We start from the raw sequence: 22605 nt of genomic DNA, 5'->3' as shown, positions 1-22605 counted from the left end.
GGGCAGAAAACAACTGAATGAATGCAGGGGTCAATCTTAATGTTACTAGAGTAAAACAGTCAGACATTAATTGTGTGCTTCTAGATGGGATGCTAAGAGGTAGGCAGAGCACATCTGTGAGGTGTTCTTGCCCACCCCCCCCAAAAAAATTGCACCTGAATCTGACCAAGCCTCTCGATCGGATTACCAGTCTAGGAGAAGCACGTGAGAAGGGGGACATGTTAAATGGGGTTAAATCAACAAAGTCCAGAGTGTAAGAAATCCTATCTATCAAGTGACTTCAACAAATAAAAAGGGAAAACAATGAACAAGAACAGTTATGTATTAGAGAGACTTAAGATCGATCTGCCCAAAGCAATGAGTGGTTCCTAACCCAAGTAAACCAACCCTTAGGAGACAATTGAAATGCGACTGTGTTTGAGCACATTAAAGAACTATTGCCAAGGGTTTAGGTGTGAGGTCCTATTTGATATCGATTACACTGGACAACTGATCAAAAGGCACTAGTTGAATGACTGAGTGATTAAATGAGCGAATGAATGAATGAACACATTAGTTGGCAGTGAGGCTCTAAAAATTTATCACCAGCTGCCTTCACGGCCCTAATCCTCAGTGTATTTCCTATAGAAGCAGCACAGCCTCTTGCTCTAATGTTCGGGGAAATGCCTTATAATCACCAGAGACCTCCTGAAGATGCAGTTTTTCTGGGTCCCTTTCCCCCGAAGTTGTGATTAAGGGTATCTACAGCAGGGCCCTAGAAACCGCATTTTTAGCAAGCTTGCCGTGGGGATCGGAGGCAGGAACCCACAGAGCACGGTGAGAAACTCCAGGAAGGGAGCTGGCAGGGTAAGGCAGGCTCTAGCGGCCAGGCCTGCCCTTGGTCAAGGGCTCCAACATGGGCCAAGGGCACAAGGCTGAATTAACCTCTTGTGGAAGGGCCCCCCGGCCACTCCTTCCCCCACGATCTTTGGAAATAGCAGTCCTCCCCATCCTCCATCCCGAGCCCTATCCTAAACAAGGAGGCCAAGGGTAGCTGGGTGTGGAGGTAAACATGGTATTTGGAATGGATAAAGTAGGTCCTCCCCGAGGATGGCAGGGGTAGGGATGAAGGCCCACCCGCTCCTCCCCCAGACAGGCATCATACCTTCACCCTCTTCTCTGGAGATGAATCCTGACAACACTGTGGGGGAGAAAAAGAAGAGGAGGCAGTTGTCCTCAGGCTGGCCTGGCCTGGAGAGAGCACCCTCCCCGCGGAGATGAGCGCAGCCCTCCCTCAGGAGCCAGGCTGGGCAGAGAGCGCAGGAGGGGGCACACTCACCCTCGGGGCTGAGGCAGAAGTCGGTAGTGGCCGAGCCGTGCTCGTTGCGGATGGTGCATCGATACACGCCGCAGTCGACGGGGGACGCCTGCACGATGGCCAAGGCTGCCGGCCCCTCATCCCCAGCACTGCAAAGAGGGGAGACCCCCCCCAGGAGGGCCATTGCCATGCACAGCCCAGGGCCGGAGTGTGGCCCTGAGGATCGTGACACCCTGTCCTCAGAGGCTGCTGTGGACCCCGGCTCCGAGAGCGCAGGCAGGGGCGAGTGGTACTGTGGTCAAGGGCTGGTCCTGGATCACACAGGTCTGGCTGGCCGTCCTGACACTCCCTAGCTCTGGGACCCTGGCACGTGATTTAATACCTCTGAGCCTCCACTTTCTCCTCTCTACTAAGGAAATACTAGAATCTCCTCCTAGGGTGACCGTGAGCATTACGTGATAGATGGGATAGAGCCACAGTGGGAGGACTATGCCCCACATTCTCATCGCTGCACTGAGGGAGCCAGGCAGGTGGACGTGGCATCCGGCTGGCTTACCTCCTGCCCACCTCGCCCACTGGGCGCCGATCCTTGGCCCACGTCAAGACTGAGTCACTAAGAATGTTGAAAAACTGGCACCAGAGCTTCAGGCTGCCCGAGGCGTCAGGAAACTGCTCCACCCGAATCTTCCGGATCACCTGTGGGGCTGAGAGCAGGGGCCCAGTTAAGAGGGACAAGCCACTTCCCTGCCATCTTGTGCCCCTCACCCTGGCCCCACCCCTGCTTCCCTGGGTGTCCCTGGTGGGACAGGTTGAGAGAAAACAGGATTCAAGCCTGCCCACAAACCCACTGCTTCCGGGCTGCCAGCCGCATCCCACCTGCTTCTCTGAGGCGTTTGCTTTGACTCCAAAGCACACATCGTAGCTGGAAGGCCCCACTCCTGTGTCCCCCACCCCGGGCCTGCGACAGCCTCAGAGCCCAGGGCAGACGGCAACTGCACTTGTGGGGAGCCCAGCATAATGTATATAATTGTTGAATCACTATGAAACTAATGTAACACTGGGTTACGTTATATCATATTATATTACATTATGTTATATTGTATTATCTATATGTATACATCCTAGTAGAGAGATATGTTATATTCTATTACTATATATTACATTACAACTATACTCAAATAAAAAAATTTAAAAACAAAAAAATCCATGAGAGACGAAACGCATAAATGGGAAGAAGAAACAGCACCACAAATTACCAGAATCAGAAATTCCTGAGGTCATGTCAGAACCTTCAGATATTAAATGGATCGCAGAGGATGCTATGGCAAATATCACCCTATTTGTTTTTTAGATGATGTATTTTTACATTTTACATTTTTAGATGTATTTGTTTTATAGATGAAAAGGGAGAATTCACTGGATGGTATTGGCTAGGAAAGCCCACCCAAGAAGAAACAGATAACACCAATGACCTTACATCTATTAAAGGAACTGAGTTCCCTAAAGACAACAAAGAAAACACAACGAAACATAAAGCTTCTCCTCAAATAAAATGCAAGGCTCTTGTGGCGAGAGAGAGAGAGAGAGAGAGAGAGAGAGAGAGAACTTCAGTTTGGGTTCTAGGCCCTAACTCGAGGAACCTGTGTCTGGATCCCGACCCTCCTGCTCTGTACTCGGGGGACACGTCTGTGCAGAGGGGATGGTGGGGACGAAGGCACTAGACGTAGGACACTAGGGAAGCCAGCCCCGCGCTCAGGACCTGATTTCTTCCATCCTGCTTCAGCCTCAGTGGTACACAGTTGGTACTCTTCCCAATCCCGAGTGGCAGAGCCAGGACAAGAACTAGCCCTCTGACTGCACAGCCTGAGGGGTCATTCCAGGAGAATGCGTAGGAGGGACTCTGCAAACCCCTCATGGGCGTGTGCGCCCCGAGTGTGCAACCCTCTCCCCGTGAAGCCCTCCCCCGCCCTCCCCATTGCTCACCTTTTAGCAGGTCTTTGGCTTTCTTGGATTTGGCCCAAGTGTCCTGCTTGCCTTCATCCAGGGCCTGCTCTGCGTCCACGCTGCTGGCCTTGGGGCCGGAGCCCAGGTCTCCTGCTGCCGGCTCGTCCTCTGCCCGCGGCACCTCCAGCATGCCTGCCTTTCTACCCTGGGTCGGGGAGCGTTTCTCCCGCCCCGCGGTCCCCGGGGACCCGGGTGCAAGGCCCTTCCTGAGCCCCCGAGGGGAAACTGTGGGGCTCTCCTTTTCTTCAGCCTTGGCTGCCTCCCCGTCTCCTCCTGCTCTGACCTTGGGGAGAAATCTCTTCCTCCGGGCCCCCAGAGCTAGCTCCTCAGCTGTAGCTGCGGGGAGACCTGTCGAGGCCTCCTCCTCTCGGAGGGGTTCCTGGGCCCTTCTGTCTGCTGAGAGTGGTCCCTGACCAGAGGCCGTCTGCCCACCCGCCTCCCCCAGAGACCCTTGCACGCTGCTCTCCTGGGAGGTCCCCGAGCGCCCAGGCCCCTCAGGGGCAACCTCGCCCTCGCCCTCGCCCTCGCCCTCACTGGATCCTTCTGATGGGAGCCCAGGGCCCTCCTCCTCGCCTACCACGATGGCAGGGACAGTGAGCGTGCTGGGGCCAGGGCCCCGGGCTACAGCCAGGGCCTGGCGGCCAGCCTGCACCTCACGATCCAGGAGGCCGGTGAGGCGGCGGGAGGTGCAGGGGCTCAGCAGCAGGCTCTGCGCGCTCTGCACTAGATGGTTGTTCTCCACGCGCTCCAGGATGCGCCTGGACGTCCGGGGACTCAGACCGGCCACTTCCACATTGGGGACCAGAGTGGCTGAGGACACCGGAGCCCCAGTGGCGGCTCCCTCCTGGGACTCCGCCCCCCCGCCCCCCGTCTCTGTGCTGGAGAGCTTCAGCAGCAGAAGCAGGTAGTTCTTCAGGGAGTCTATGAGGCCAGGGTCGCAGCTCCGGGGGCCTGGGGGCCTCCCCTCCACGTCCAGCCCTAGGGCGCAGGCCCCCTCGCTGTCGGCTGACGTGGCTGCTGGTGGGTGACTCTGGGTGGGGGTCCCTGGCCCCAGGTGCAGTGGGGGGGCCGACCTCAGCAAGGCCTGGTCCCCAGAGGGCGGGAAGGCGACAGCACTCGTGTGCTGAGAGGCCGGAGTGCTGGGCAGTGCCTCCCGTGAGCTCTTGGTCAGGCCCGGCCCGGGAGGAGAGGGCACAGTAGGCACCTCTGGGTTCCAGCCAGCTGGAGGACAGCCGCCCAGATCCATGGTCGGCACTTCTCTCAGCTGCTCCTCCTTGGGGCGTGGGATCGGGCCATCCTCTGGCTTGTCCTTGACCGGACCCGACCACTTGGGCCCTCCCCGCTGCTCCGGACCACCCTGGGGAGGTCGCTGCACTGGGAGTGGGCGGCTGCCTGCCGGGGCACCCAGCAGAGCTGCCTCGTAGCTCCCCGGGGCTGTGACTGCCGCCCCCTCAGGTCTGAGCATGAAACCAGGTTCTTCTGGGACAGAGGGCCCTTCAGGGGTCTGCTCAAAACACTCAATAATCTGAGGAGACTGAGGACCCCCTGAAGGGGGTCTGGACTCTGGGCTGAGGCTGGTCATGGAGCCCTTCTCTGACTGACCTTTTATGGCTGTGGGTATGCTCCCCTCTGACCGTGTCCCTTTTTCTTCCTGGATCCTTCTGTCTTCCTGCGTCCTCTTGCCTGTCTGTGTCCTTTCCACCTGTGTCCCTGCCCTTCCCTGTGCCGCCGCATCCTCCTGGGAACTCCTGGCTGACGCTGGCCTCTCACTTTCCTGTGGCACAATGTCCACCTGAGTCTTCCTATCTGCCTGTGTCCTCTGGGGTGTTTGTGTCCTGTCTCCCTGGGTCCTCCCATCCACTTGCATCTTCCCATCAGCCTCTGTATTCTTCCTGCCTCCAGGTTTCTGGTCAGCAGATGTCCTCTGATCTTCCTGGGTGTCTGTATCCATGGGCTCGATGACGCCCTGGCTTCTGGAGTTGCTGCGACCAGCAGAGACCGCATCGGCGCTCTTGCTGGCCAACACAGTAGGAGCCAGGTTTGCCTGGGATTCCGGGACCTGAGAACACACAGACAAAAGCAAGCACTTGGCTACATGAGACTTAGGATCTCTTTCAACCTGGCATCCCAGCCTCCTCTGACCTCATCCAGACGTGCCCTGATGGGAATCCTGCCACCTGGTTTTCCAGGCCTGCTAGGGGTTGGGAGGCAAAGGACGTGCGACAGTCCCAAGCCCACCCATCCCAATCCCTGATCCCAGAGTCTAGGCCAAGGACTATCCAGAGTCCAGGTCTAGCTCCGGCTCTTCCCACCTCTCCCTGAAGAAACCCTGCCTTTCCTGAAAGACCCCTCACCCCTGTCACTTGGAGAAGAGTGTCCTCTCTGCAGGGCTTCTGAGCAAATTAATCTGTCCCTCTTTTTTGGCACTAACTGACACCAGATAGAATTATGGGCAAAATGGGAGAGAGCCAAAGGGTCTCCTGACAATGGCCTCCATGACAGCATCTGCCATTAACGTTGATCGAGTGGTGGTAATATGACACCATCCAAACAGAGAAGGTTAAAGTAATTAGGAACGCCACCTGTGCTGGAAAAATCAACGAAACATTATACTATTACCCTTTTGAACACCCACTATTTGCAAAGCACTCTGCTAGGCCCCTACGTATGATGCATACACTACCTCACTTACTCACAGTATGAAATAGTTGTGAGCGTTCTCTCCATGTTGGAGATAAGAACACCAGGGCACACCGGAAGGGTGTGCAACACTTGATCTCGGGGGTTGTGGGTTCAAGCCCCACACCGGGTGCAGAGATTATGTAAAAATGAAAATCTTTAAAAACATTTTTTTAAAAAAGTAAACCTTAGAGATAAGAATACACCGATGGCCGAAAGAGAAATGTGATTATCCACTGACAGTAAGTGGTAGAGGTTAGCTCAGAAGCCAGGTGTGTCTAATTTCAAATCCCAGGCTCCCAGCTGTGAGCGGAGAATGCCTCCCAGTCAAATATAATTAAAGGATTTCCGGTCTAAACATCGGGGCACAAGAGACAAGTTGCCTCTTTTCCTCCCAAATATAATCAAAGCCAACAAAGTAAACAAGAAAAAGAAATTATAAACTTCATCATGAGTGAAACCGGAGGCATATAAAATCTACAGTCTCAAAAAAAAAAAAAAAGAAGAAGAAAAGAAAAGAAAAACCGAGCAAGGGTTGCCTCAAGCAGATAGCTGAGCCACTGGGAGGCTGTTTGGGAACAAAGGCTGTGGGGAGAAAAGAAACCGTGAAAACAGCTCGGGCAGGTGAAGAGCGAAGAGTTCCACGGGCCTCAGAGCGTGGCCGCAAAACACAGTTACGGTAGATACAGGACTCATCCTGGTGTGATGAACCCACAAAGTCCGCCTCCAAGGAGAGCTGTGGGATCGTGGAAAGCTGGGTGGGAATCACAAAGAAGACGCTCAAGGTTGACATCCAGCTGGGGCAGGCAGAGGAGAGTGGAACGGCCCAGAGGCAGCACATCTCAGAAAATGCCAGCAAAAACATGCTACTGAAGAAACTTCTTGAAAATTTCTAAGCTTAGGAAGATGGTTTTTTGAACATATGCAGACTTAGGGAATATTGTTCCCACGAGCCCCGCTTGAGAAAACTACTAGAGAACATACTCCGGTCCACCAAAAGATGATTAGGGAAACCACAGCAAAATTCATGCTTAGCATTAAATATATTATTAATTATATAATCGAGACTAGAACCAAAGGGGTTTAGAGTGGCAGAGCAAAATGTCAGCGTTCTAGGCCCCGAGCAGGCAGAAATGATACAACTCGTACAAAAAGGGGAAGGAGGAAGAAGGTGACAAGTGGAGTAAGTTCCTTGAGTCTATCACCTATACAAGCCAGGAACCAAAGATTTAATCAAAGCTGAAAAACTAGGTAATAGAAATACAGGATATCTAACTATACAGAGATAATCACCTAGAAATAAGAGGTGGGGCTAATATGAGATGGAAAATGACAGGGAAAAAGAGTAGTGGAAACACTTTATCATAGCTCGTCATAAAAAATTAAGACCCCGAACAGAAGAAATGCTTAATGGTATCATATACAATATAAAATATATATTATACATTACCACATACAAATATCTCTACTTATCAGAAGAACCACACACAAAACCAAAGGAAACAGATCATATAAAGAAAGACTTTAAAATATATTAATTAAACTACATTTGAATTAAGTATAGAATTTAAAGTTACTGAATATGGAATTTTGAATGAATGATACCATTCATTCAAATATGTGAAAAATAAGAGTGTGGTGATGCCCAGAAGCCATCAAATAAAAGTCTGACTGGCCAAGGAATTACAGTAAAAATGCTCCTCCAATTTCTCTGCCACCAGTAAGATACTAACAGACAAAAACCCCTTGGAGCCAACAAACAGAGATTAGTGATACGTTAGAACCTTCTGTTAACTCCTGGTATTCTAGGATTAGGAAGCATTAACATGGGCATGAAATCTATAAATTTACAAAGAAAATGCTGACTTTGCACAATACTCATGAGAACAGAGATTTTTTGCTTTTTTTTTTTTTTTAAGATTTTATTTTTAAGTCATCTCAACACCCAACATGGGGCTCACACTCATTGAGATCAAGAGTCACACGCTCTAGGGCGCCTGGGTGGCTCAGTCAGTTAAGCGACTGCCTTCGGCTCAGGTCATGATCCTGCAGTCCTGGGATCGAGTCCCGCATCGGGCTCCCTGCTCGGAAGGGAGTCTGCTTCTCCCTCTGACCCTCTTCCCTCTCATGCTCTCTGTCTCAAATAAATAAATAAAATCTTAAAAAAAAAGAGTCACACGCTCTAGAACTGAGCCGGCCATGCACCCCTAGAGCCTTTGATTAAAGCTATCTTCTCTCCCACATCCCCAAGCCTGATCAGTCCTGAGTCCTATCGAACCTACTTCCTCGGTGTCTCAATACCCATTCCCTTCTCTGTCTCCACTGCCAACTGCCTAAACCACACTGCCAACAATTGTGTCTTGCCTGGACTACTTTAAAGCCTCCCGACCTGTATTCATGACTCTAGTCTTTGCCTCTGAGCAACACTTACCCTCCCTGCAGCCCAAATGGTCTTACCAAAATACAAATCTGATTGTGACACTCCCCTGCTTAAAAACCTCTCCAGGGCTCATCATCATTTACAGGATAAAGCCTAAAAGCCTGAGCCTAAAGGAGCAAAAGGTTTAAGAACACTGCTGGCCAGGGTATGGGGAAACAGGTTGTCAGCACCGCCCCTATGGATGGTGATTTAGCATCATTTAATAAAACTAAAAACACTTACACCCTTTGACCCAGGAATTCCATTATGAGGAATTTGTCCTATAGATAGATTTCCATGTGTAAATGGACTTATAGACAAGGATTGTCACTGCAGCACAGTTTATAACAGCAAAAGACCAGAAATTACCTAAATTCCATCAACAGAACTGATCAGTGAATTACGGTACATCCAAATTCCAAATAAATAAAATAAATATCCAAAGAGGAACGCAAGGTGTGGGATAGAAAGTACAATATGCAGGAGCGCCTGGGTGGCTCAGTCGTTAAGCGTCTGCCTTCGGCTCAGGTCAGGATCCCAGGGTCCTGGGATTGAGCCCCACATCGGGCTCCCTGCTCAGCGGGAAGCCTGCTTCTCCCTCTCCCACTCCCCCTGCTTGTGTTCCCTCTCTCGCTGTGTCTCTCTCTGTCAAATAAATAAATAAAATCTTTAAAAAAAAAAAAAAGAAAGTACAATATGCAGCCTTTGTGTGGCAAATATACAGACACACCCTTATTTTTAAATGCGGGGAAAATAGTTCTGGAAGTATGCCCAAAAAACCAGTTCTGGCACCTGACTTCAGGAAGAGAAACTGGGTTGGGGGTGGTGCGGTTGAGGAACACAATATTCTCCATATACCTTTTCTACTTTTTAAATTTTATACCATGTGCACATGACACATACCCAACAATTTTCAATTTAAAGTGAAAATAAATAGATCAAACTCATGTGATCAACGAAGCCCATCCTTCAGCAAAGGTCCCAGATCTCTCTTTCCAGGTTCACCTCTTGGGTTCCTCTGCCCAACACCACTAAGTTACTGTAGTGACCACTGTGCTATTTTATTACTACTTGGTGTGTTTTCTCTTTGCTGGACAGTCTCAGCCTTCTTGCTCACCTGAAAGACTCCTTCTCATCCTTGAAGACCTCACTTAAGTTTCTTCTCTTCTTGGAAGACTTCTGAGTCTCCTCCTCCACCCTCTCCCCAAAACATTAGTGGCTTCCTACCCTATGCACCCATGGTGAATGTACCTAATTGTATCGGGATACCCTCATTCTGTGTGGTCGTTGTTTGTTTCATGCATGTGGCACCTGCAGATGTGTAAACTCTTCCTCTCCGAAGAGGTGGACCCAGCAGAGACCCAAGGTTAGAGGTGGTGCTGCGTAACTATATGGTGAATGATCAGCTGAATGATCTGTACACTTCTGCAAAGGCTGACCTCTCTAAACACTGTGGTGTGTGTGTGTGTGCGTCTACATCTGGAACTGTGTGGAGATATGAGAAGGACTGCCATGTATTTCTTTAAAATAACCATGCTATGAGCAGGGGTGAAGCCAGCTGGCTCTGTATGAGCTTTTTCACTACAAAGAAAAGCAGTAGGTTTAATTTTCCATCCTGACTTAACACCTCTTCCTCATAAATTCTCAGAGATTAAGGATGCAGTATGATTCACCTCTGCACCCGGAACAGGCCCAAGCACATAGGAGATTCCAGGAATCAACTACTGATTGACAAGTATTATTGCTTCTAACCCTCAAGGTGGGACATAGTCCTGGAGTGCTGGTTTCGGGAAGCAGGGACAAAACCAGGAGCTTAACAGGAATGGCGAGGGCAGTGTCTGGGACCTGGAATCTCCTTCCTCTGAAACTCAGACTCAGGGCTGATACTGAGGCTTTAACATCTTTAAATGTTTGGTAGAATTGCCAGTAAAACTATCTGGCCTGAAAGATTTCCTTTTTGGATGATTTTTAGCTACAAACTTTATTTCTGTAACAATTATATAGGATTATTCAAGTTATCTTATCTCATTATTTGCAAGAGTCTGGTAGTTTGTAGTTTTTAAAGAATTGGTCTATTTCATCTAAGTTGTTGAACTACAGGCACAGTTTTTTATAATGGACCTTTATTATCCTTTTAATACTTGCAGGATCTCTAGTGATATCACCCTTCATTCCTTTTCAAAAAATCTTTTTTCTAAAGATATATTTATTTTAGAGAGATTGAAAGAGAGAGAGGGAGAGAGCACGAGTGGGGGGAGGGGCAGAGGGAGAGAATCTTCAAGCAGATTCCCCACTGAGTGCAGAGCCAGACATGGGGCTTGATCCCATGACCCATGAGATCATGACCTGAGCCGAGACCAAGAATCAGACATCCACTGACTGAGCCACCCAGGTGCCCCTAAAAATCTTTATTGAGGTATAATTGACAAAGACTGTATAATTTAAGGTGTACAACTTGATGTTTTGAGATACCTACATATTGTGAAATGATCACCACGATCAAGCCCTTCTTTCATCCTTAATGCTGGTCATTTGTGTCTTCTCTCATTTTTTTTCTGAGTCTTGCTAGAGGTTCATCAATATTACTGGTTTTCTTCAAATAACCAGATTTCAGTTTAATTTGTTTTCTCCATAGTTTTTCTGTTTTCAATGTCATTGTTTACTGCTCTTTTTTTTATTATGTTCAGTTAGCCAACATATAGTACATCATTAGTTTTTGATGTAGTGTTCAATGATTTATTAGTTGCATATAACACCCAATGTTCTTTTCTTTATTATTTCCTTCCTTCTCCTTGTTTTGGGTTTATTTAACTCTTCCTTTTCCAGTGTCTCAATATGGGAGCTTAGATTATTGACTTCAGACCTTTCTTCTTTTCTAATATAAATATTTTAATGCCAAAAATTTTCCTCAAAATATTGATTTTCCTCAAAATACTAATTTATGCAAACTTTTGATGTGTTGTATTTTCATTTTCATTCAGTTAAAAATATTTTCCAGTTGCCCTTAAGACTTCCCTCTTTGACTCATGAGAGTGTGTCATAAATTTTTTAAAGTGTTTGGAGACTTCCCTGTTATCTTTATGTCATTGATCTGTTGCTTAAGTCCATTTTGGTCAGAAAACAAATTTTGTATGATTTCAATTATTTTATATTTGTTAAGGTTTGTTTATGACCCAGGATATGATCTGTTTTGGTGAATGTTTTATACGCACTTGAAAAGAACAAGTATTCTGTTGTTGTTGTTGTTGTTACATGGAGTATCCTATGCATGTGTTAGACCCAGTCGGTTGATAATGCTGTTCAGGTCTTTTCTATTCTTATTCTTACTCATTTTCGGTCTATTAGCTCAAGACATTACTGACAGAATGTTAAAGTCTCCAACTATAATGGCTTATTTGTCTGTTTCTCCTTCCAGTTCTTCATATATTTTGAAGCTGAACTGTTAGAGGCAAACACATTTTTTTATTATGTTTTAATGAGCAGACCCTTTTCTTATTATTTAATTCACAATTTTGCCCTGGTAATTTTCTTTGAACTGGAGTCTACATTGTCTGAAATTAATATGCTCACTCCAGTTTCCAATTGATTAGTGTTTGCACAGTGTATATTTTCTATCATTTTACTTTTTACCTACCTATAATACTATAGTTGAAGTCAATTTCTTGTAAAAAGCACAGAGTTGCAAATGTTTTTTGATCCATTCTCACAATCTCTGTCTCTTATTTGTGTGTTTAGACCACTTATATTTAATATAATTATATGTTTGCATTTAGGTCAATTATTTTATTATTTGTTTTCTATTTCTTTCCTCTGTTTTTCTGTCCTCTGTTTCCCCTATCCTGTCTTCTTTTAGATTATTTGAACATTTTTAGTATTCCACTTTAATTTATATATTGTGATTTTTACTATATTTCCTCATATAGTTGTTGCTCTAAGGGTTACAATATATATACTTAACTTCTCACAGTCTATTTGGAATCAATATTTAACTCTTCAAGTGAAATATAGTCATTTTATCACCATATAGATCCCTTTTTCTCTCCCTTTTATGTTGCATGTTTACCCAGATATTTACCATTTCTGTAGTTCTTCCTTCATTCCTCATGATACAAGTTCCCTTCTGGTATCATTTCCCTTCTACAGATAAAACGTACTTTAGCAATCTTTCAGAACAGGTCTACCAGTGATTTATTCTCTTAGTTTTATTGGGTAATGTCTTTATTTCACCTTCAATACTGAAACACATTTTTGCTGAATGTAGACTTAGCGATTAAAAGATATTTTCTTTTAGCAGGTCTATTATTCCACTTCCTTTTGACCTCCATTGTTTCTAATGTGAAATCTGCAGTCATTTGAATCATTGTTTCCCTATAATGTGTTGTTTTTCACTGACTACTTTCAAGATTTTTGTGTTGTCTTTGGGTCTCAGCAATTTGATTATCGCTTCTTGGCATGGAATTCTGCAGGCATATCTTATTTGGGATTTGCTGAACTTCTTGTCTGTAGGTTTGTGTCTTTTGCCAGTTTGGGAAGTGTTCAGCCATTATTTATTCAGGTATTTTTTTCTGTACCACACGCTTCTCTCCTTGTGGGTCTCCAATAACACAAACATTAGATGTTTTGATATTATACCACAGGTCCCTGAAGCTCTGTTTATTTCTCTTTCCTATCTTTTTATTTTCCCTCTCTGTTATTCAAGTTGAAGAATTTCTATTGACCTATCTTCAAGTTCACTGACATTTTCCTGCCATCTTCATTCTGCTATTGTGCCCAGCCAGAAAGTGTTATTTCAATTATTGTATTTTTCAGTTCTGAAAATAAAATTTGGTTCTTTATATCTTGTATTTCTTTGCAGAGATTTTCTATGTTTCCATTTATTTCCTGTGTTTACCCTTACATTTTGTCACATTTTTATTTTTTTAAAGATTTTACTTATTTATTTATTTATTTATTTATTTATTTATTTATTTATTTATTTGACAGAGAGAGACACAGCGAGAGAGGGAACACAAGCAGGGGGAGTGGGAGAGGGAGAAGCAGGCTTCCCGCGGAGCAGAGAGTCCAATGTGGGGCTCAATCCCAAGACCCTAGGATCATGACCTGAGCCAAAGGCAGATGCTTAATGAATAAGCCACCCAGGCACCCACATTTTGTCACATTTTTATAGTTGTTGACGTTAATTGAGATAATTCCAACATCTCTGCCATCCTGACAGTGGCATTCTTTAATGGTTTTTTCCCATGCAAATTGAGATTTCCTGATTTTTCATATGCCAAGTTACTTTTATTGTATCCTAGACATCTTGAATATCATGAGACCCTGGTTCTTATATAAATACAAGGGTGATGTTAATGTTTGTGTCTTAGCAGACAATCTACTTGGTTGTGTTCAGGCTGCAAGTTCCATTCAGCCTGTTGAGATTGTAGTTTCAATGTGAGTTCCATTTTTCAAAGCCTTTGCAGGCTATTCAGATCTATCCGATGTGTATGCCACCCAGAGACCAGTCTGGGACCTGGATGATGGTCTTTTAGTTCCATTTTCAAAGTTTTTGATACACTGTGCAGAACCAGATCCATGAATGCATAAATAGCTTGGGAACAAGGAATTTATAAACAGCTTATGAAGTCACTTTCTCAAAGTTCCTTCTCCAAGATCTCCCCTGTACTTTGTGGGTCCACAGGGTCCCTTTTTTCACTCCTCTGGACAGATAGCTGGGGCTTCATTTACTCATCATATACTTTCACACATGAACCTGTGTCCTAGGCCAAGAAAGAGACCCAAAAGGAAAAAAAAAAAAAAAAGCAACAGGGATTCATCCTACCCTCTTGGGGACAACAGCTTCTCTGAATGGAGGGAAAGATGCCCCTCCCTCGAAGTTTGACACATGTGGTCTCTTCTGCCATTACTGTCACTACCAGGAGATTCCTTTCCTATTCCTCAAACCTGATGTACAGTAGAGGGCATCTCCTAAAGTAAAGCTGATGCTTACTTCTGAGTTTCTGATTGCATTAAGACCAGGCCAGAGAATACTAGATTTAAAAAACAAACAAACAGGTAAACACTGCTAGTTCTAGGGTACTTTGAAATCTGGTCTTCTTCCCAATCTGCCTACTATTGCTTACCAAAGTCACCAAATAGCTGCACCATGCATTTTGCCCAAGTTTTTAGCTGCATTCAATGGGAGATATAGGGTGAGTGTGTTTGCCCCATCTCAACCAGAACTGGAAATGTTATAACCTTAACAACTAGCTTCATACTGGTTATTGTATTTTTCACTTCTGGATTTCCAGTTGGTTGATTTTTTAAGTCTATCCCACTTTTTACAGCTTCTAGTTCTCTGAAATTTTCAATCTTGTCTTTTTACCTTCTTTGAATATAGGAAATAGAGTTTTAGTTTTATAGTTCATGTCTGATAATTCCAAAAGTTGGAACCCCCTGTGGACACATTTATATTGTCTGCTATTTTTGCTACTTCTTTTTCATGTTTTCTTCTCTTGGAGTGCTGCTTATCTTCACTTGGATGCCAAATATTATATTTGAAACACTTTTTAAAAATAATTTGAGACTTAAAGTGATACTAACATCCTCCAGATGATTTTTACTTCTTCCAGGTGCTCGGGGCACCAGGTATCTTGAATCACCTTAACCTAACTTCAGGGACTGAGATATTTCTTGTCACCTGGGCAACTCAGAGATAACACAGAGATTACCCCTGTGTGGGTAATTTATTTCTGGCTCACTACTTCTTCAGGGTCCCAACCCAAAGACCAGGGGGTTTACCAGGGCTACTACTCTTGAGACATAGACTCCAATCTTTGTCTCCCTAGTCCCATGAGCCTGTCTTAAACACTGCTGAGCTCTCATTCTCCTCTTCTTGAGTAGCAAATAGCCACAAGATAAAAGCTCTGCCAAACACTGGATTCACCATTCTGGCTTTCCATCTCCTCCCATATCCTTGGCTGATAACTCTTCACTTTGTCCTTACTAGTTGTCCTTGATAGGGAGTTGGTCTGAACTATCTAACCTAGCATTACTGGAAGCTGATATTCAATAAATGTTAGTTCCTCCCCTTTATGTCTCACCCCAAGCCTGGATGATGTTACAGTTAAGGCTAAAAAAAAAAAAAAAAAAAGCAGAATACAAGACACAGAAGAGAAGAAAAAGTACTGAGAAGCTTTAAATGCTTCTGGGCATCAAGACTAGGACAGGCAGGTTTGCATTCCTCAGTAGCCCACCACCTTACCTTTGCTTCATGCTCTGTGTCCTTCCCAGAATGTCTTCCTTCCTCTCTCCCACCTATCTAAGCTCTTTCAACCTGGGATATTATGGGCATTCTTCTATACTAAAAAAATAACAACAATTTCTATTTGATGTTTTTCTACTATGGTATTTCCAATAATGAGTCCTATACATGTTGCCAGCCAGTCTGGCCACTTCCCAGATGCCTTCCCTAGAAACTGCAGACCACCCCACTCTCCTTCCCTGGAAAGCTACTGCAATAACCATTCACCACATCCTCTTTGTACTTAGGGTTTGGTATAAAGTCTAATCCCCTAGATTCATTAGATAATTCCTTAAGGATCATGTCTCTCCTCAAGCCCCCCTTCCTTCAACAGCTCTCTGAAAATACTTGTATTCACGTATTCTCTGAAAACCAAAGATCTCTTATTATGGGAGTGGGGTTTCCAAACCTTGGGATGATTATCCTCAAGACTCACAGGGTTTCCTGGAAAGCCCTCTCAGGTCCCCTCCCTTTTGGAGAACTCTGTACTATTGCTCAATAAACTTTGCTTTGCTGCCCATCAAAAAAAAAACTAAAAAAGGGGGGCGGCACCTGGGTGGCTCAGTCAGTTAAGCGTCTGCTTTCAGCTCAGGTCGTGATCCCGGAGTCCTAGGATTGAGCCCCATGTAGGGCTCCCTGCTCAGCGGGGAGGCTGCTTCTCCCTCTGCCTCTGCCACTCGCCCTGCTTGTGCTCTCTCTCTCAAATAAATAAAATCTTAAAAAAAAAAAAAAAGACTTCCAGGGTTTCCCAAGAAGAGATACTCTGAGGTCTCATGGCATTCAGCAGAGATCTGCCGTATGTACGCTGTCCCCTCCAAGAATGTGGGCAGATGGGGCACTCCACCATGTCCCCACATTCCTGTACCTCAGCTCCAGAGATCTAAGCCAGTCTCAGAGATCTCGGCTAGGGCACTAAAAAGCAGTCTTTGAGGGCACTGAAGGCCAGTTCCCATTCACTAAGTACCTTCAGGGAATATTGCTTCTGCTCAGGGAAAGAGCTGTCTGCACAGCATTGCTGGGCTCAAGGCGGGGGCTAAGGGGGTGGTGGTGTCTGGATGTTCTTCACAACCCAAGAGGCCTCAATCCCAACATCTGCTCCTCATCCATATCCAATATGGAAGCCTAATTTGAACTGCTGGAGATATCCCCTATATCCGGGAAAAGAAATCGAGACAGAGGAGGGGAGCGGTGGCATCACATCCCAGAGGCAGAGATCCTTCCAGTACCTGACCCTAACAAGACACATGCTGGCCCATATGAAGAAAACAACGTAACTTAAAAAGAGATATGAAAGAAGGCTTGAATAATGGAAATGAATACCATGCTGTCAGGTGAGAAAGCTAAAGATATGGGTTTTTCCAAATTAATTCCTATACTTACTATAATCCCAGTCACAACACCAATGATACAGAGACAGAAAGCACATTAGTGGTTGCCTGGGTCTAGGGGGTGGGAACAAGGATGAACTGCAAAAAAGGAACAGGGATCTTTTTAGGGTGATGGAAATGTTTGAAAACTAGATTTCGGTAGCATCTTCATAACTCTAAACTGCGTACATTAAATTGCACATTTGAAATAAGTGAATGTTATGGTATATATATTATACCTCAATCAAGTTGTTTTAAAATATATATCTAGCAAGTTTTACTAAAAGATCATTCCAAATACAAAGCGGACTTGAGTTTTCCATGAAAAGATTTAACAGGCTTTTGATCTTGTTAAAAATAGCTTACCACTTTTTTTTAAATGTGATTTTTTTTAAGTGGTAAATATACAGGTACAAGGTTAAAAACAACAACAACAACAACAACAAAACTGAACAAACAAAAAAACACAGTGACATCTGGAAATTTAAAGAGTTTCAAACGATGATTCTAAAGTTTCCCTAGAGGAATAAACAAGAAAGAATAGCTAAGAAAATTTTTAAAAGAAGTCTAAGAGGGTTGTTCTGCCGGAAATTAAAGCCACAATCATTAAAACAGTTCAGTCCTGTTGTAAGGATCAATAAACAAATTAATGGATTATGATAGGTATATATAGGAACTAAAATAGGCTTTAGTATGTATAAAAATTAGTATATAAAGAAAGGACCACAAACTAACATCTAAGAGTTAAATATTCCACAAATGATATTGGGGGAAATTACCTATTTAATTAACCAAAAATTGAGCAGGAAACTAATTCTATACTATATACTCAAATCAATTTCAGGTTAATTTAAAAGTCAAATGGAGAAATTCAAACAACAAAAATTACTTTTAAAATGTAGATTAATACTTAACTAACCTTAGAATAGGGAAGGAATGCATAAACTATGGAAGGAATGGTTAAACTATATGTGGCACCTTATACAACCATTAAAATTTTCCAGATAATTTTTAGGAACCATGAGAAAATGCTCATGAAATAATGAGAAGAGCAAAAAGCAGGATATAAGATTGAATCAGAAGAAGAACACACACTAAATTTTAAAAATAAGAAAACTGCATATACAGAAAGATTGGTAGATACATCACGATGCTTCTCGATGGCAGAATTACAGGTAAGCTGTTACTTTCCCCATTGCATTTTTAGGGGTTTCCCCTCATATTTTTCACCAGGAGCATGGGTTTCTTTCATAATCAGAAAAATAAAGATATTTTTTAAAGACATGGTTAAATGAGAATACGAAAAAACAACAAATTCAGCCATTAAAAAGCAGCAGCTTCAACGTACGTATACATAGATGTTAAATGCGTTTTTCACATGGGTGATCTATGTCACAATTTTCTAAGTAGAGAAAAGCAAAAGCCACACAGCATCTTGCAGGGACAGTGGAGAGGCAAGGAGCGCCCTGGCAGGAGCGTGTCCCCACCACTGTGGGCAGGGAGGCCGCCTATCGTCAGACTTGGCTGCCGGCCTGGTCGCTTCCCAAATGAACTCCCTGTGGGCTGCGTCAGGCACACAGAGCGGCCCCATCTAGGCCACTAGGAACTCATCACACCAGCTGCCAACAGCCCCAGAGACCAAGCGTGAGGGCTGAGTCACCAACAGACTCGAGAGTCTGGTTTGAGGTTCGCCCCACTCCCAAACCCTCTGAACTACTGTCCCCACAGACTAACTCAGCACCACCCTTGAGACTGGTCTCTCCCTCCTTCCCCGCCTGTCGTCTGTGAAGCGCCCCTTCCCATTGCCCCCTGCCCCACGAGGTCCAGAGGCAGGCAGCTTGTCCCTTCTGCCATCTGCCCCCACTCTTGAAATACTTTTCCTTTCTGCCACTTGTAGGAAATACTGCCTTTTTTCTGCCCACCGTAAAACCATCTCCGGAAAACTCCATCTGCCCTCGGGGCGCCTGGGTGGCTCAGTCGGTTGAGCGTCCGACTCTAGATTTCGGCTCAGGTCATGATCTCAGGGTCCTGGGATCCGGCCCCACTTTGTTGAGCCTTGCATCGTGGGGCTCCCTGCTCGGCGGGGAGTCTGCTTCTCCCTCTCCCTCTGCCCCTCCCCCTGCTCATGTGTGCACGCTCTCTCTCTCTTGCTCAAATAAATTTTAAAAAATAGAAATAAAAATAAAATACCGCCTGCCCTCTGCCCCCTGAGACATGCAGCGCTGACCAAAGGGGACAAAGTGTTTCCCTCTGTCACTCCTCTCAATGCCGTTCCTCCGTCCCTGCTCCCCAAACTCCTCAATGCTGTCGCCCACCTCTTCTTTGAAACGTGGATATCCCCATCCCTACCTCCGCACAAAGCATCACCTTCCCTCCGTTGGCCACGTGGCCCCCGGGAAATGATGACCCTCCTGTTCCCAAGGAAAAGAATTGGCCTCTATCCCCCACTAGAGTCATTATTACTGTATTATTTCTCCTGCCATTTCGTTAGTTCTTAACATGCACCAGGCCCTCCGCTGAGCAGGCAGATTTTCCCAACAGCCAACAAATTAGGTAGCATTTTTATTCTGATTTTACAGCTTGCCCCAATCACCAGATGCTAAGCATAGTCAGATTTGCCCATAGGTACACCTGACTCCAAAATCTTAGATAAAAACCCAGATTAAACCAGAATTTCCTGGACAGTTGATATTGTTAAAAATCTGAGAAGCATCCAGGTCGAGACCCACCACACACAACAGCTCACCCCAGCTCCTCAGTCTCCCCATGAGACACTGTTGCCTCAGTATACCCCCAAGAAAACCCTCCCCTGGCTCTTTCCTCCCCAAAGAACATCGTCTCCCTCCACCTCCCTCCCTCCGCCTCGGCCGTGAGCTCCCAGGCTGTCACAGGGTAGGGTCACAGGCAGGCTGTGTTGCCCTCATGCCCGGCGTCTGGAGATTGGCTGGGGCTAAGGCCAGGCCTGTGGTCCCCTGCTCCTGGCTGGCACTCCATCACCACCTCACCCCCTTCTATAAATAGCCCACCGCTCACTGGCTGCCGAGCTCTTGGAGCAAGAGTTTCCATGAGGTCAGCTTCCCAGAGCAGCCTCCAGGCACCCGACACCCACGCTTACCTCTCCTGAAGTCCTGTGGCCTGCTCGCCCCTGCAGGGGGCTGTCCCGGGCGCCGTGTCTCCGCCGGGCAGGGGGTGTGGGCACTTGGGCAGAGGCCTGAGGTGGGGCCTTCCCTGAGCTCTGGGCCCCTGGTTCTGGAGCTTGGCTCAGGGAAGAATCAGGCTTGCTGTCGGCGGTGGGCTCCCCTTTGGGCTTCGGAGGGGCAAATCTCTTCCTGTTGAAAGGCCTAGTTGGCTGGGGGGCTGAGGACGTGGGCTGGCCAGGGGCAACAGGCCCCCTTTCACTTCCAGCCTCACTGGGTACCTTCCCCAAGGGCATCTCTCCAGGTGCCCTGCCACTTGGGGTCTGGGGCCCCTCCTCCCCATTCGGCCTGCCCGCCCGGGTGTTTTCCAGGGAGAAGTACACTTGCTGGTCGGGGCCTGGGACGGGGCCTGGGATGGGGCCTGGCGCCGGGGCATTCTGGGCCTGCTCTCGAGTGCCCGCAGCTCGAGCTGACTTCCTGAGGCTATCCACTCCAGGAGCCCCAGGCCCCCATGCAGCCCTGCCTCTGGGCCGGGTCTGGACCTGCTCCATGTCCGTGGGCCCCTGTGTCCCAGGCTTGTCGGAACTAGGGGCACAGCTTTCGGAAGATTGTTGGCTTCGAGCTGCCTTCTCTAACTCTGGCTTCCGTAGACCTTGCTTAGGTTCCTCACCTTTCTTTTTCTTCTTGGCCCCAGACTCCTTTTGGGGGGCTCGCTGAGGCCCCAGCTCCATGGCCTCACAGATGTACGTCAACAGGCCGTGCTCCCCATCCTCCCCGTTCTCGGGGGCAGCCTCCCCGTTGGTGGTCACCTCTCCGGGAGCAAAACTGTTGATGAGGCCCAAAGCTGGGTGCTGACCAGGCTCAGCCTCTTCCTTCTGCCAAGCCGCTGGGGTCCCGTCCTCAGCCTCCCTGGTGGGGGCCGAGGGCACTGACGCCTCATCCCCGCTCAGCCGCCGTTTCCGCTGGAAGCGGTCGGGGCTGAGCTTGCGCAGAGTGTCGGCGTCCCCCACCACCTCCTTCCTGGGCTTCCAGTTCTGCTCGATCTCTCGCATCTTTGCCGCAGCCTTGCGCTTCAGTTTGGTGAACCAGCGCTGGTGGATCTTGTATTCAGTCATAGTGCCAACCTCCAAGACCCCTGAGCAGGACACGATGCCCTTGGTGTTCCGGGCAGAGGCCTGGTAAATGGCCGCATCCTCCTCTTGACACCTAAATGTAGGAGCACAAGACGCTGACTCTCCCCTCCTGCCAGGTGAGAGGCCCTCTACCCCACAACCAGCATCTCCTGGAACCGAGCGTGCTGCCCCACCCCCTACGGGTCCCCCCGAGCCTGAGTGCCACACCCCACCTCCGACACCACTGCATCCAACACTCCCCGTTACAGTTGGGGAAACTGAGGCTGGCAACAGGGAGGGAGCTGGCCCAGGTCACGCTGTTCCAGGAGGGATTAGACGTGAGGTCCAGGAGAGCGCCCTTCAGAAGCAGGTGACTCATACAGCCCCTTGTGAAGTAAGGATGACACAGGAGCTTTTTTCAGTAGCTGACCTCATGGAAAATGTTTCCACGGGTTGGGACCTCCTCTGGTTACGCTTCACTCTCTGGCTGTCAGAAATCCTCCCACCCTGGCCTTAGGAGATCCCAGACCCTGGCAGGCAGGCAGCTCACCAGCAGGTTCAACTCAGTGGCAGAAACCTGCCCTCCACCCTAGGATCCCTCCTGGACACGAGTGTCCAGCTGAGCCCATCTCTGCTGGGGCCACAGGACGCCCAGCAGTGCAGAGAAAGCAGGACGGGCCGCTTTCCCTCACCTGTAGAGATGTAGTGCGTGACAATTGCCCTGGTGAGTGATCTCATACTTCGGCAAACCACAGTAGCGGTCCAGCTCTATGTCATCCTTGTACCAGGTCACCTCTGGCTCTGGGTATCCTAAGAAGGAAGTGGGGGACTGGGTTTCAGGAAGAGCAGTTCCAAAATAGGAGAAGGAGAGAATAGGATGCCATAGCTTCCCCAGACCACCGTCCCCCCTCGCTGGAAGAAAAGGGCTATCATTTGGCTCTGTTTATTTTTAGAAGCTAGCCCATGTCAAGGCAGAAAACTGTTCTGTTTCAGCAGCTGGGAGGCATATATGGAGGAGAAACTTCCTAGCGGGGAAGCAAGAAGTTTCCAGAAAGCCTTGGCTGGTAGTAACAAGCCTCCTTCTTTTGGTGTCCTGATCTACATTCTCAACTGCAGTAATAGCTCTATCCTCAGAGGTCTCCCCCCAGTACCCCAACACCAAGAGCCTTCTTTTATCCCAGGTTGCTGAGATGCTGGCATTATTTGCTGACACAGCTAAAACATCCATCCATCCATTATCCATCCATCCATCTATCCATCTATCCATCCATCCATCCATCCATCCATCCATCCATCCATCCATCCATC

The 22605-nt window shown here is 47.0% G+C and overlaps 1 protein-coding gene across 1 annotated transcript in view; it reads right to left on the bottom strand.

The window, feature by feature from the left end:
* Window positions 1-22605, bottom strand: part of ALPK3 (alpha kinase 3) — a 53671-nt gene that overhangs the window by 11788 nt on the left and 19278 nt on the right. Inside the window, exons 4-9 of the mRNA XM_035024209.1 lie at window positions 21990-22107; window positions 20164-21391; window positions 3281-5360; window positions 1854-2001; window positions 1319-1446; window positions 1145-1180 (exon numbers count right to left, since the gene is read on the bottom strand). Coding sequence (XP_034880100.1) covers window positions 1145-1180; window positions 1319-1446; window positions 1854-2001; window positions 3281-5360; window positions 20164-21391; window positions 21990-22107 — 3738 coding nt within the window. The remainder of the gene's footprint in view (window positions 1-1144; window positions 1181-1318; window positions 1447-1853; window positions 2002-3280; window positions 5361-20163; window positions 21392-21989; window positions 22108-22605) is intronic.

The sequence above is a fragment of the Mirounga leonina genome, unplaced genomic scaffold (assembly GCF_011800145.1).
Source record: "Mirounga leonina isolate KUSES-001 unplaced genomic scaffold, KU_Mleo_1.0 Mir_178, whole genome shotgun sequence".
Lineage (NCBI taxonomy): Eukaryota > Metazoa > Chordata > Mammalia > Carnivora > Phocidae > Mirounga > Mirounga leonina.
Note: the sequence above shows the minus strand (reverse complement) of the source record. Positions and strands in the feature narration are given on the sequence as shown.